The 13,039-nt window shown below is 60.6% G+C and overlaps 1 protein-coding gene across 1 annotated transcript in view; it reads left to right on the top strand.

The window, feature by feature from the left end:
- The window catches only part of JAKMIP3 (Janus kinase and microtubule interacting protein 3), a 48,629-nt gene that overhangs the window by 6,756 nt on the left and 28,834 nt on the right, over positions 1–13,039 (top strand). The window contains exons 2-3 of the mRNA XM_066355268.1: positions 7,804–8,050; positions 10,198–10,695. Of these exons, the coding sequence (XP_066211365.1) occupies positions 7,916–8,050; positions 10,198–10,695 (633 nt within the window). The 5' untranslated portion in view covers positions 7,804–7,915. The remainder of the gene's footprint in view (positions 1–7,803; positions 8,051–10,197; positions 10,696–13,039) is intronic.

The raw sequence follows: 13,039 nt of genomic DNA, 5'->3' as shown, positions 1-13,039 counted from the left end.
CGGAAGGCCCCCAGGCAGGTCCGCTGTCCAGTGACCTATTCTGCATCTATGAGGGGTTGTCTCTGTGTAACTCAGACTGTGTCTTCTAAGTTTTGGTCTATTGGAGGTCTCCTCAGGGTCTCGATGTCAGGCTGGCGTGTGGCTGTCCCTCCGTGGCAGAGGGTCCTCTTGGATTTGGGACCTAACACTATGCGTTTGTAGCAAGAAGCTGAAGTGTTTCGGGGAATCGTCTGCTGGTGCCTGGTGCTGGCCAGTCTGCCTCGTCTGGCACAGGTGCTGTGGTGGGGGGTGGCCGGAGCACTGGCCACAGGTGCTGTGGTGGGGGGTGGCCGGAGCACTGGCCACAGGTGCTGTGGTGGGGGGTGGCCGGAGCACTGGCCACAGGTGCTGTGGTGGGGGGTGGCCGGAGCACTGGCCACAGGTGCTGTGGTGGGGGGTGGCCGGAGCACTGGCCACAGGTGCTGTGGTGGGGGGTGGCCGGAGCACTGGCCACAGGTGCTGTGGTGGGGGGTGGCCGGAGCACTGGCCACAGGTGCTGTGGTGGGGGGTGGCCAGAGCACTGGCCACAGGTGCTGTGGTGGGGGGTGGCCGGAGCACTGGCCACAGGTGCTGTGGTGGGGGGTGGCCGGAGCACTGGCCACAGGCCCATTCAGCGTTGCCTTCAAGCGCGTGGGCAGCGGTGGGGCTGCGGCTGTGGCCGGCACTGGGGCAGAGAGCGGGAGGGTCCGCATAGTCTGGGGACCTCAGCCGTGCCCCCACCCCCGGGGAAAAGCAAACCCGGTCCTGCTCCTGGCTGTCAGGGCGATGGGAGCACAGGGCTGTCTCAGTGGTGACGCACCAGGCGCCCCGGGTTCACAGGAAGAGGCCGTGCCCAGCTCAGCAGGGCCAGTACGCTCGGTGAAGGTGACAGTGCACAGGACCCTGCTCGGTGACCCAGCTGGCCTTTCCTGGGGGTGAACTGAGGGGGCTGGGGCAGGCCCACTGCTCTGTCCTCTGAGAGTCTGATGGTGTGTCCACTCCTGTCGTGACTGATGCCTCGCTGCATGTGTCAGGCCCGAGTGAGACCAGGCGCAGCGAAGTGGCGACTGACCCCTGACAACCGCTGTGCACCTTGTCCTGCTTTTTGTCCCCTCACAGGCACTTGTCTCGCCCTCTCCCCACGCAGCAGGCGTGTGGGGACACTGGACGGGGACAAGGGTCACTGTGTCCTGTGTTTTTAACCCCCATGAAAGGGACGTTATCTCCGTCGCAGCCTGGGACAACCACCCACCTCGCTCTGCGCGGATGAATGAGGCGTATTCTCTGCTGTGGCCTTGGGTTAAATGCGCTCATCAGCTCCGGGCACAATGGCACTGTGTTCTTTCTCCCTGCACATTGGGGTGCAGGATGCAGGGGGCTCGAGTAACATCCCCCGGATTGGAGAACCACCGGCCAGGTGGGCGTCCTGCTGAGCGCTGAGCTCACACACCTGCACGTCCAAGCCCAGCTGCCCCACGCTGTTCTCTCGTGGCCAACCGCGGGCCTAACTCAGGTGTCTCCGGGCAGCTGCCCCTGAGTGTGCTTTGTCCTCTGCAAACGCTGTGTTCTGACCATGTAAGGGCAGCGCAGGAGAGGGTGTGCCCAGTGGGCGGGGCCCTATGGCTGTGTGGGCTGCGCGTGGGGAAGGACTTGGGAAGGACGCTGGGTGCAAGGCTAAGCATTTGTTCACGCCTGCGGGTGGAAATGGTGCAAGGCTAAGCATTTGTTCACGCCTGTGGGTGGAAATGCAAAACGGGGCGGAGGAGTTGACTTCTGAGGTTGATGTTAACAGGGGCTCTAGAACACACCCAGGTGGGAGCACAGGTGTGCCGGGTCCCAGGTGCGCGACGTGAGGGACCTCGAGAGGGAGAGGGGCAGTGAGGCAGGTGTCAGCCGACGGCTCTGCGTCCCCGAGGGGCTCCCTGCATGCTCGGGCGGCAGGCAGGTGCACAGTTGGTCCAGGGGCGGGCAGGGACGCTGCTTCCTCCCTTCCCATGTGTTCCTGTGTCACCGGGGCTTTAATATGGATGTGTGTACGCAAAGCCCAGTGACATCGGTTACACGAGGCGGTGGGCAGGGGACACGGTGTTGCTGGGAAACCATCTAATCTTGATGGAAGGGGCTGTTGACCCCAAAGGCCGCTCATGGCCTCGGTGTGTCCACAGAGGAGCGCCTGGTAGGGGGGGTGGGCTCTGCTGCTCTGAGGTCACAGGCTGGCGTCTCTGATGTCCTGGGACTCATCCACCGTCCCCAGACTTTAACTCACTCACAAGGTGACATCCAAGCTTCTGGGCGGCAACAGTTCTCTCTCGTCTGATCCTGAGCAGGTGTTCGCGCACAGGCGAGAGGGCTTTTGTGCTGTGTGCATTCCAGCTGCAGGGCTCATGGTTCTACAGTCCTCTTTGCTCTGCTCACCTCTTGTGCAGGCGAATGGAGACTCCGTTCCCCTGCAGGTCCCCGGTGCTGCCGGAACCCCGTGGGAGAGCATGGACAGGCCTCCTGTCCTCACGGCGAAGTGTTGTGGGTGGTATCCACTCTGCCCACCAGGAGACGTTGTCCTCAAGTGGAGGTGTGCGCATTTGAAGTCTTCGCTATGAGCGGAGATTTGATAAATGGCAACAACTGTTCACAACCTTTAAAAAAAAAATAGTGCGCTTTGCCGATTTGGAATATGGATGGATGGATGCTTTAACCCGGTCAGGGGAATCTATGAAGATTCTGCAGCAAACGTGATGCCTGAGGGCAGATTCACTGGAAACATTTCTCAAGAAAGAAACCAGAGAAAGATGCTAATTATCAGTGCTTCTGCTCTGCAGGGTCCCGGAGGCCCCACCCGGCACAGGAACTAGAACGGAGGGAACAAAGCTGTCCTTTTCCAGAAGGTCCACAGAAATGCTAGACTCCAGCAAGTGGCTGGCACCGGGCAGTCCAGAGGAATCAACAGTTTTCTTAGGTACCTGCACTTCCTGGTGATGGTTGGGAAAAGGAAACAGTTACAAACACAAAACGGCCGCTCCTGATCGGAGCACACTTACGAGGCACCTGAGCGTCTCCATCAAAAGTTGTGCAAAAGCTTTTGGAGGAAACAGTCCAGCTCCACAGAGAGACAGAAAGACGTCCGGAACAAGTGAAAGGCTAGACTCTTCACGCACCAGACAGCCCAACACTCTCCTGGTTAATCTGGGACAGTGCCTGTCAGAGTCCAGACGGGGACAAGCTGACAGAGAGGAATAAGCGGTCAAATAAAGCCAACCTGGGAGAACGAGGAGGAGGAGATACGCAGACTTCCAAAGACGCACAGCAAACTGGGATGTGGAGGCAGGGGCTAAGGAGAGGCCAGCACAGTGGACGGATGGCTTTGCGTTCCCCTAGAAGTAGGAGGACAGCCAAGCCGTGTCGTCAGACCTGCGGAGTGCTGGCTCCTCGCTGGGGAGGGCACACACGGGTTCTTCACATGGGAATCGCCCCCCCCCCCCAGTTGTTCTGACTCAAATGCAGCCTGGTTTCCGTGCTGGGCAAGGCCGTCTGGCCCCTGGTCAAATCAGACCAGCTGGAGGCTCCGGGACCTCCAGTGGGAACCCCTGCGGAACCTGCGTCGTCCCAGATGCTGAGAAGGTTGAGCTGTGCATGCTGGGGTTCATCGTGGAATTCGACTGGGCGTCCGCGGGGCAGGCCCCGGGGCTCCCCAATCACACAGGAGGCTCTAGTCTTGCTTGTCTGGTGCGTTTGTACGTTTTCATTCTTTGGGGTTTAGTGGACTGCAGCTTGTCTATCACCTCACTATTTAAAATGCAGCAGAAGCCTGTTCCTACTGTTGACCTTATCGCTACAGAAAACCCAGGGAATTCTCTAAGGAGGGGAGGACACGCCCGAGGGGTCTCCTGGAACCCTCGGGCACCAGGCGAGTGCATGGGTAAGGGTGTCCAGTGCTGCATGGTCCTCACTTGTCCTTTCCCCTGGGCATGTGGCCAGATCGGCCTGAGTCGGGCTTCCTCCTCCTGGGCATACAGAGGGGGCCGATTTCAGGACTCCCACCCAGGGCACCGCCTTTCCCCACGGGCAGAGCGGATGACTTCCCTCCCTACCCAGCAGTCCCCCAGTGGACAGAAGCTGGGGGGCGTTCCTGAGACGCCCGTCTGGGTGCAGCATTTCTGTGCACGGGGGAGCTGGTGATGCTGCCCTGGGCATCTGCTCAGAGATGCTGCTGGCCCTCCCCTGGACGCAGTCACAGCGTGGAGAGTTCCGTCTGAAAAGTGAAGGCTCGGGTTGCTGAGTCATAGATCCCTCGCCGCTGCTGCCCGGCACAGCTGCACAGAGTCCTGAGGGAGCTGCGGTCCACCCGGTCACCGGGAGAACTGGGGAGGGGCGCACAGACCGGCAGGGCTGGAGGACGCAAGCATTTCTTTTGTGAGTGCGCAGAGACTCTGCTGTTTCCAGGGTGGGCTGAGGTCGTTTTTTTCTGCACAGGATTATTCCAGCTGAATTGGCTTCTATATTTAGGACGTGTTCCTATCAGGCCAGGGGAGTTGACAACAGAGGACTGTGTCATCTCAGAGTGCAGACATTCACGCAGGCGGACGCAGGGGCCATCTGTGCCCGGGCGCCTGCCTTTGGGAGGGGCTTCTCTCAGAGCTGCGGTTCTGGTCCTCAACGCAGTGTTTCTTTGAGGGCGTGCACCGTGCTGGAGCTGGTTCTGGCAGCCGCCGGGGTAGGGTGGGTGCTGGGCCACGATGGCACTTAGCGCTGGGCGTGGTGGGCACCCGGACCACGGTGCAGCAGGAGGCCCCACTGGCCCCTGGCCCCTGGTGGGGTGGGGAGATGGGTGGGACAGCCAGGGCCTTGCTTCCTCTTTAGAACCAGACCTGTTTACGCTCAAGTCCTGGTCACCCACCTGCCCTCTGGGTGTGGCGCTGTCCTCTATTTCAAAGTTCCTCAAGAACCACAGTTGGTCCATCGACATCACTCTTTTCTCAGCAACACTCCTGTGTTTTTTAGGGAAATTGCATCTCATTAACTGATTTTCAACACTTTTTTTTTTAAAGAAGCTGTGGTTATTGCACCGTGCCTTGGTTTCCCCTGCTGTGCAGAGAAAACGAGGCTGGCAGGGAGGTGGGGACGGCACCGTGAGCAAGGCGGCAATGAAGGAACAGCCTGGCTCTGACCGGGTGGTGAGCGGGAGTCGCGGGAACACGAGCTGGGGGGTACATGCCCGCCCTGGCCTTTGACTCGGCTGCTGGTTCACACGTGCGGGACACCCAGGACCAGTGCCAGCGAATGTTTTCTTTCCTTCGACACCTTGACCAGAGTCGGAGATGGGAGGGTACTCTCCACTGGTCTAAGGCTTTGGACAGTCCAGCGCTGAAATGCTGCCTTTGTTCCCGGGGATGCTGTGGGACAAAGTTAACCTGCCAGGGGTGGGGGTGAAGTTGATGCCTAGAGGCCTGGGCTGCTTTTCCTCTGAAGGGACACCCCTCCGCCAAGAACACTCCCCTGGTCCCCAGTGTCCACTGTTTACTGCCAAGCTGAGACCCAGCCTTCTGCGGCAATGGGGGAGGGAAGGGACTCCGAACGAGACGGACCCGGGGCTCCCTCCGCTCTGCACTCAGGCCCCCTAAACAAGTGATCGAAGGGCTTGTGAGTTTGGGTGGAATGACCTCTCATTGAGATGAGCTGACATCTGGGCGGCCCTGAAGTTCCCGGGCGGGTTCGCGAGGGTTTCACATGCTGGAGCTCCTGCCTGTGTGGAGCGCGGACCACAGGCTTGTGGTCAGCGAACCTATCCTTTCAGAGTTTTATTCAAAAGCAAAACTGGCTGGTGCTGTGTGTGCCCCGGGCTCGGGGTGGGAGGAAGAGGAGACCTGAGGAGCTTCCAGTGGCGATTAGCACAGAGAGTTCGAGGGGGTGATGCTGGGACAGCAAGGTCGCAGCTCTGGGGGCTTCACTGGGCCCCCCACTGATGTTCAGCCATTCAGCAGCTGACCACTGAGCACCCACGCTGGCCCCTGTGGGGGTGCAAGGAGTGAGTGGCCACCCCAGCTGTGTAGAGGCTGACCCACCGGAGGGCTCCGCACCTGCCCGGAGCCCCAGAGAATGGCCTGGGGGCTGGCAGGTGGTGTTCATCCTGTCCCAGTGGGACCCAGAATCTGCGGCCGCCCCTTTAAGAGGGCTTCTTAATTTCTCTACCGCCTTTTAAATCTTCCCAATCTCAAGTTAGCACCTCCAGTCTTTGCTCTGGGAAGCAGGTCTGGCTTCCTCCTGGGTGTCTGTCACTTCCTTCCCAGCAGCCGTGCGCGAGGGCCCAGTTCTCCCACATCCGTGCCGGCGCTTAGCGTAGTCAGTCTATCGCTCTGGCCATCCATCCTGGCTGGCCGGTGGGCAGGGGTGTCCCCTGTGGTTCACCTTCGTTTCCCTGGTGACTGGTGATGTTGACACTTTCGCTCATGTGCTGTTTATTTCCTGCACACTTGCTTGGTGACGGGTCCTTCAAATGTTTTGCTAATTTTTAAAATTGGGTTGTTTGTCTTTTTTTTTTTTTTTTTTCATTTTTCTGAAGCTGGAAACGGGGAGGCAGTCAGACAGACTCCCGCATGCACCCGACCGGGATCCACCCGGCATGCCCACCAGGGGGTGATGCTCTGCCCATCTGGGGCATCGCTCTGTTGTGACCAGAGCCATTCTAGCGCCTGAGGCAGCGGCTAAGGAGCCATCCCCAGCGCCCGGGCCATCTTTGCTCCAATGGAGCCTCGGCTGCAGGAGGGGAAGAGAGAGACAGAGAGGAAGGAGAGGGGGAGGGGTGGAGAAGCAGATGGGCGCTTCTCCTGTGTGCCCTGGCTGGGAATCGAACCCGGGACTCCTGCACGCCAGGCCGACGCTCCACCACTAAGCCAACCGGCCAGGGCCTGTTTGTCTTTTTATTATTGAATTTTGAGAGTTTTAAGACATGTATCTATGGATTCTAGTGACCGATCCTTTAGCGGTCACTTTACACCCGCGGAAGTGTCATTTCCCAAGCAGCTGGTCTTCCTGGGGTGACCACTAACCTCTTGTGTCTGAATTGCGAGGCTGAGGCTGGTTCTCGGGAGTGAGTTCCTAGGGTCCGTAGCGGTTGTGTGAGCTTTGTTGTTCCAAAACTGCCCGCAGGAGAGAGTGTGGCATCCTGAACTGGGTGGTCTCAGATGCCGTCCTGAGCACGTGTCCTGGTTTCCTGAAGAGCCAAGTTAGGAGTAAAAGCCTCTGAATTTCGGGCACAGCTGCGCTCTCTCCGCGTGCTCTGACTCAGCCAGTCCCCTCTGTGCTGCACCTGGGACCACCTCGTCCCATCGCTGACGCCCCCCCAACCAGCCTCTTTCACCCATAAACTCCAGTCGGACCAGGCACTGTCCGCAGCACAGTTCATACAGAGGCAGACAGCCTCCCTGCGGTGTCTGACAGAGACCGTGCATCACTAACCCTGACAGCGTCCCCCGAGTTTCACTCGTGAGCCGTCGTCCTGAGAGGTTGTCCCCGGGCACCCACCGTTGCCACCGGGGCCGCCACACTCCCGTCAGTGAATGAAACACACACCTTAAATTTGGGTCCCAGTCTCTCATTCCAAGGGGGAGAAGAGTAACCGCTCTTGTGTGTGGGGTCCCTGCCAGGGGGCACTCCTGCCCTCTGGGGGGGCGGCCTGCAGTCAGGCCAGCATCCTCAGGGCAGGTGAGAGGCGGGCCCGGCCCCCAGCGGCCCCCGCTCACCCCTGAGCTCAGGCCCCGGGCAGCTGCTCACCCAGATGTGGTTTCCCTCCAGGTGAGTGAGAACATGTAGCAGACAGCAGGGCGGTGACCCCAGCCCCACCTCGGCGTGGACAGCCCAGCCCCGACAGGCGGCCCGCCCCAGCGCCCTGTGGGCCACCCTCACCATGTCCAAGAAGGGCGCGGGCAGCCGGAGCAAGGGGGACAGGGCCGAGGTCCTCGCCGCACTGCAGGCCGCCAACGAGGAGCTGCGGGCCAAACTCACCGACATCCAGATTGAGCTGCAGCAGGAGAAGAGCAAGGTGGGTCCTAGGCTGCAGACCCGCGGGTGTAAGTCCCCATAGGTCCCTGTCCCTGTCCCTCCCGTCCTACCCTGGCCCCTGTCCTCCCCACTGCTTACCTTCCTGGTCCCCCCGGGTCAGCCCAGAGTGGGGTATAGCCAGGTCTCTGTGGAAGTGTCCACCCAGTCAGTCCTGGGTCCGTAGGGCCTCTCCAGGCAGCTGGAAGGACAGGCAGACCTGGGGCGGGAGCAGCGGGCAGGCACCGTGAGCGCTCCCACCCAGAGGTGCACATGGAGACACAGGCCCAGGCCCCATGGGAACAGCCCAGCTGTCAGCACAAGTGACAACATCAGCAAGTGGAACAACATCCTTCAAACGATGCCCTTACCCCCTGGGGGGTTCGGAGTGACATTGAACCCAAATACACCGCATGGCCCCGTGGCTGGTTGAAGGCGACAGCCAGCCCTGGGCATAGAGCTGACAGGCGTGAGGAAGGCTGGGCTTGTGCTGACCGGGGACCCAGGTGAGGGGCCGGTCCGAGGGGCAGGCCCCGCTCAACACCGTCCCATTGGCTCCCACGGCCCTTCTCGCTCCATGACTTCTGCCCCTCCTCTCCACGGCCCTTCTCGCTCCATGACTTCTGCCCCTCCTCTCCACGGCCCTTCTCGCTCCATGACTTCTGCCCCTCCTCTCCACGGCCCTTCTCGCTCCATGACTTCTGCCCCTCCTCTCCACGGCCCTTCTCGCCCCATGACTTCTGCCCCTCCTCTCCACGGCCCTTCTCGCTCCATGACTTCTGCCCCTCCTCTCCACGGCCCTTCTCGCTCCATGACTTCTGCCCCTCCTCTCCACGGCCCTTCTCGCTCCATGACTTCTGCCCCTCCTCTCCACGGCCCTTCTCGCTCCATGACTTCTGCCCCTCCTCTCCACGGCCCTTCTCGCTCCATGACTTCTGCCCCTCCTCTCCACGGCCCTTCTCGCTCCATGACTTCTGCCCCTCCTCTCCACGGCCCCTGCAAAGAGGAGAGGGTTGGGGAGGGGGGAGGCCCAGGGGAAGGTCCCAGGCTGCGGACTGGTGCTTGTCGGTATCCCCGGCATCTCTCCCAGGAGGCCTGGCCGTGGAGGGGAACCAGATTATCTGGGACCACATGCTTTTCTGAGTCGCCTGACCTCCTGGTTGAGTCCCAGGAAGAGTGACGTTTGGTGACACGGGAAGCTTACGCAGAATTCAGAGTTCAATGTCTGCAAACAAAGTCGTCAGGCACAGAGCTGAGCCGGGCGGGACCCCCGGGGCCACGGAGCCCGAAACTCTTACTCTCTGACTCTTACCCTGTCGCCTCGGGTCTCCTGCTCTGTGAAAAGGGGATAAACACCTGCTGCCATCAGTGCCAGGGAGGATGCTTTCTCAGAGCCCCAGAGATAGGGCAGGAACCAGAAGGTGGCTATCAGGGTGACCGAGCGCTGCTCAGGGAGTTGGGGAAGTCATGTCAGCACCTCTCTGTGCCAGGAGGTCACAGAGCCACCAGGAGGCCCAGACACGCTGCCTGGCCGGAACACGGGGTGGAGGCACAGACATCAGGTGGCCTGGGATGCCAAGCTGTCCACACGTGTCTTAGGGGCTCATGGGCGTTGGCGCCTTTTGTCCCGACCAGGCGGTCACCGCTGAGGCCCCGCCTACGACATCAGTCCAGATTCTAGATGAAAATAAAACATTCAGTAAACACCTGAGTGTTTCCGAAAGTCTAGATATCGACGTCATCTAGAAAGATGGCGTGGCTGCTCGGCGTGGTGTCCCCGGTTGGTGAGAATGCCATAGAAGGTAAGCGTGACACCGGTTGTTGGGGCAAAGGGCAGGAGGAGGCCCCTGCTCCCCAGAGGCTGGGCCTGGGGACGTCCTGCCCGCCCTCCTCACAGGTTCCTTGGAGAGGTGACAGTTTCCCCTCCTGGGCCGGTCCCTGCAGAGCAGTGGAGCAGACCGCGGGGCCCCGGGGGTCTAGATCTGACCTTCCAGCCCGGCTCTCTCTCCTGCGGCCCCTCTGTGGGCGCGGAGACACGTCCCCTCCGCTCGTGCCGGGAGGCTCCACCCCCGTGTGGTTTGCCAGCCGCGCTGGGTCAGTCCGAGTCCCAGTCCGCGCTGAGGCCCGCGCGGCATCCCCGTTGTCTTGCAGGTGAGCCGGGTGGAGCGGGAGAAGAACCAGGAGCTGCGGCAGGTGCGGGAGCACGAGCAGCACCGGAACGCCGTCCTGCTGACCGAGCTCAAGAGCAAGCTGCACGAGGAGAAGATGAAGGAGCTGCAGGCCGTGCGCGAGGCGCTGCTGCGGCAGCACGAGGCCGAGCTGCTGCGCGTCGTCAAGATCAAGGACAACGAGAACCAGCGGCTGCAGGCGCTGCTGCACGCCGTGCGCGACAGCGGCCCCGACAAGGTCCGCACTGTGCTGCTGTCCGAGGCCAAGGAGGAGGCCAAGAAGGGGTTCGAGGTGGAGAAGGTGAAGATGCAGCAGGAGATCTCGGAGCTCAAGGGGGCCAAGCGGCAGGTGGAGGAGGCGCTGACCGTGGTCATGCAGGCCGACAAGATCAAGGCGGCCGAGATCCGCAGTGTCTACCACCTGCACCAGGAGGAGATCTCCCGCATCAAGAAGGAGTGCGAGCGGGACATCCGCCGGCTGGTACGTGGGCTGCGGGTGGGGGCTGGGCGGTGTGTGGCCTCATCTCCTTAACCGAACGGAGGCTGATATGGAGCCAGTGGCTCCCCGTGGTCCCCTCCCCATTGGTGCAGACTCCCCAACCCCAGAGGCAGCTACGGGGAAACTCTTGCAGCTGATTCTTCTGGTATTTGTTCTAAATTCTCAAAAACATGCTTCAACTTCCAGTTCCTGAGTCCTCAGTCTCAGCCTCTCCTCTGCCCCTACTCTCCCTAAGTTACACTGACCAGGTCTCCGCGGGGACACATGAGCACCCAGAATGGGGAACAGAGAGGACTTCTATGAGGGGCCGATTACAAAGGGTATGGCAGAGTCTCCGGGGGGGACCCACTGGGGCTGTGACAGCTGGGGCAGCAGGTCACCATGGCCAGGGCCCTGGGGTAGGAGGCTAGCACAGGGGGGCTCAGCCCAGCCACAGAGCACAGGAAAAAATGCTCCCCCCCCCCCAAGGCTGGGGGCAGGCAGGGGCCCAGGGAGGGCATGGGAAGGGCTCACAGGGTGGTGGAGCTCATCCTGGGTTAAATGTATATTTCCTATGGGCATTCTTATCGCTATGGAAACATTATTCACCCAAGACCCAAGACCCACAGTGCCCCAAGCTTATATGACCTGCCTTGTACATTTCATTTGCTCAGTTTGCAAAGTGCCTCTCACCAATTCACCCTTGAATTTCCAACAGAAGAGTCAACCTCTCACTGGCCGGAAACGTAGATTCTGTCCGGGAACCTTGTCTGGAGATGCCCCCTTTCTGGAGCCCTGTCTCCCCAAGTTCTGCTGGAGAAGCAGACAGAAACCTGCTTCCTTTCCTGCCTGTCTAGCCCCCCCCCCAGTTTCCCTTATAGAACCTACCATCATTTGGGGGACTCTAGTTGTCATTTTGACGCTCTTTCCCCTCCACCATCCCTCGAATCCACCCTGGAGAAGCCAGGTGGTGCCCAGGGCTGTTTCTGGCCAAATTTTCACTCGAAGTGGAAGGGAAGGAGTGAATTCATTCCTCTGCCTGCCTGGCCTGGTGTCCTCTGTCAGCTCAGCCCGGTCCCCATCCCCGACCGCGTCTCACTGGTGACAGCTCTGAGGATGAGGCTGTGACAGGCATGGAAGGGGTGTCACCCTAGGCCCGGAGGCAGGGGGCACACCTGTGCCGTGTCATCATCGAATCCCAGGGCAATGTTTGTCGTGTGTACCCAGTGGCTGCACATTTAGTGTGTTTGCTGAGATCATGCCCAGACGGTCACTAAAATTCTATAAAATCTGGGCAACACCAATTTCCGCTTTCTCATAAAAGCCTGTGATGTGTATGTAGTACTCCCTCCTCACCCCGTTGCCCAGGCGACAACTAGTCAAAGTGGAATGTTAGCCACCAGCAGTCACATCAGAAGGTTGCTGCTGGCAGGTGTGGCCGGCCCGCCTGTCAAGTCCTTGTTTTCAGGGGAGACTGGCTGCAGGTGAGCGTTGGGCGGTGGGTGTGCGTCCTCCGTCCGGTGGAGCCTTGCCCAGTCTGCGTGGGGGTTGTCTGCAGAAACGGCCTCAGCACAGGAGGGGGCGGTGGTGCCCATGGCTCCTGGGCACGCCTGCCGTTTCTCCTCAAGATCTCTGGTGGCCACTCCCAGCCACCGCCAGACCCTTTCCTGCTTATCTGCTGGAGCAGGTGTGTATCTACCTGCACCTTGCCAGCAAGGGAGGGCCAAGGTGAGGCCCCGCCCCCAGGGAGCAGCCTGGCGGCACTCGGTGGTGATGCTGCCCATGTTGGGGGGGGGGGTCTCGGCACTGTGGGGCAGTGGTCCCTCGTATGTATGTGCTTTGTGAGCAGGGATGCTTGTACATGCAGGTTCCCAGGCTCTGCCCGGAAGCTCTGGTCTGTGCCTCTGAGCTGAGCGTACTCTGTGCCGGGGGGAGTTCCGGTGTGTGTGCGGGCACCTTCTCCCTTCAGTCAGGACCATCCTGCTGGCCCAGTGTCCTTCGCACACCCTCCCTAAGGACCCATCATCCCAAGGGCTTCCTTCCGCTTCCAGCCACCTTCTGCAGCTGGGAATGGGAGACACAGAAGAGACTTGTGGTGATGAGGAGGGGGTGCGGGGTGAGGGCCTGGAAACAAAATTGAAGTGGCTGAGGACACGGAGGTGGACCGTCCGTGCGGTCCTTGCTCAGCAGTCCAGGAAGCCCCGATCCCACAGAGCTGAGAGCACAGGGGACAGAGCAAGGGGGTGGAGCTGTCAGAGGCTCTGCTTCACGGAGGCAACTAGATCAACGGACGGACGCACAAGAAGGGCCTGTGTCAGCCATGGAGAGACTTCCGGTGACCTAGCCC

This window comes from Saccopteryx leptura, chromosome 13 (assembly GCF_036850995.1).
Source record: "Saccopteryx leptura isolate mSacLep1 chromosome 13, mSacLep1_pri_phased_curated, whole genome shotgun sequence".
In the NCBI taxonomy this organism is placed as follows: Eukaryota; Metazoa; Chordata; class Mammalia; order Chiroptera; family Emballonuridae; genus Saccopteryx; species Saccopteryx leptura.
Note: the sequence above shows the minus strand (reverse complement) of the source record. Positions and strands in the feature narration are given on the sequence as shown.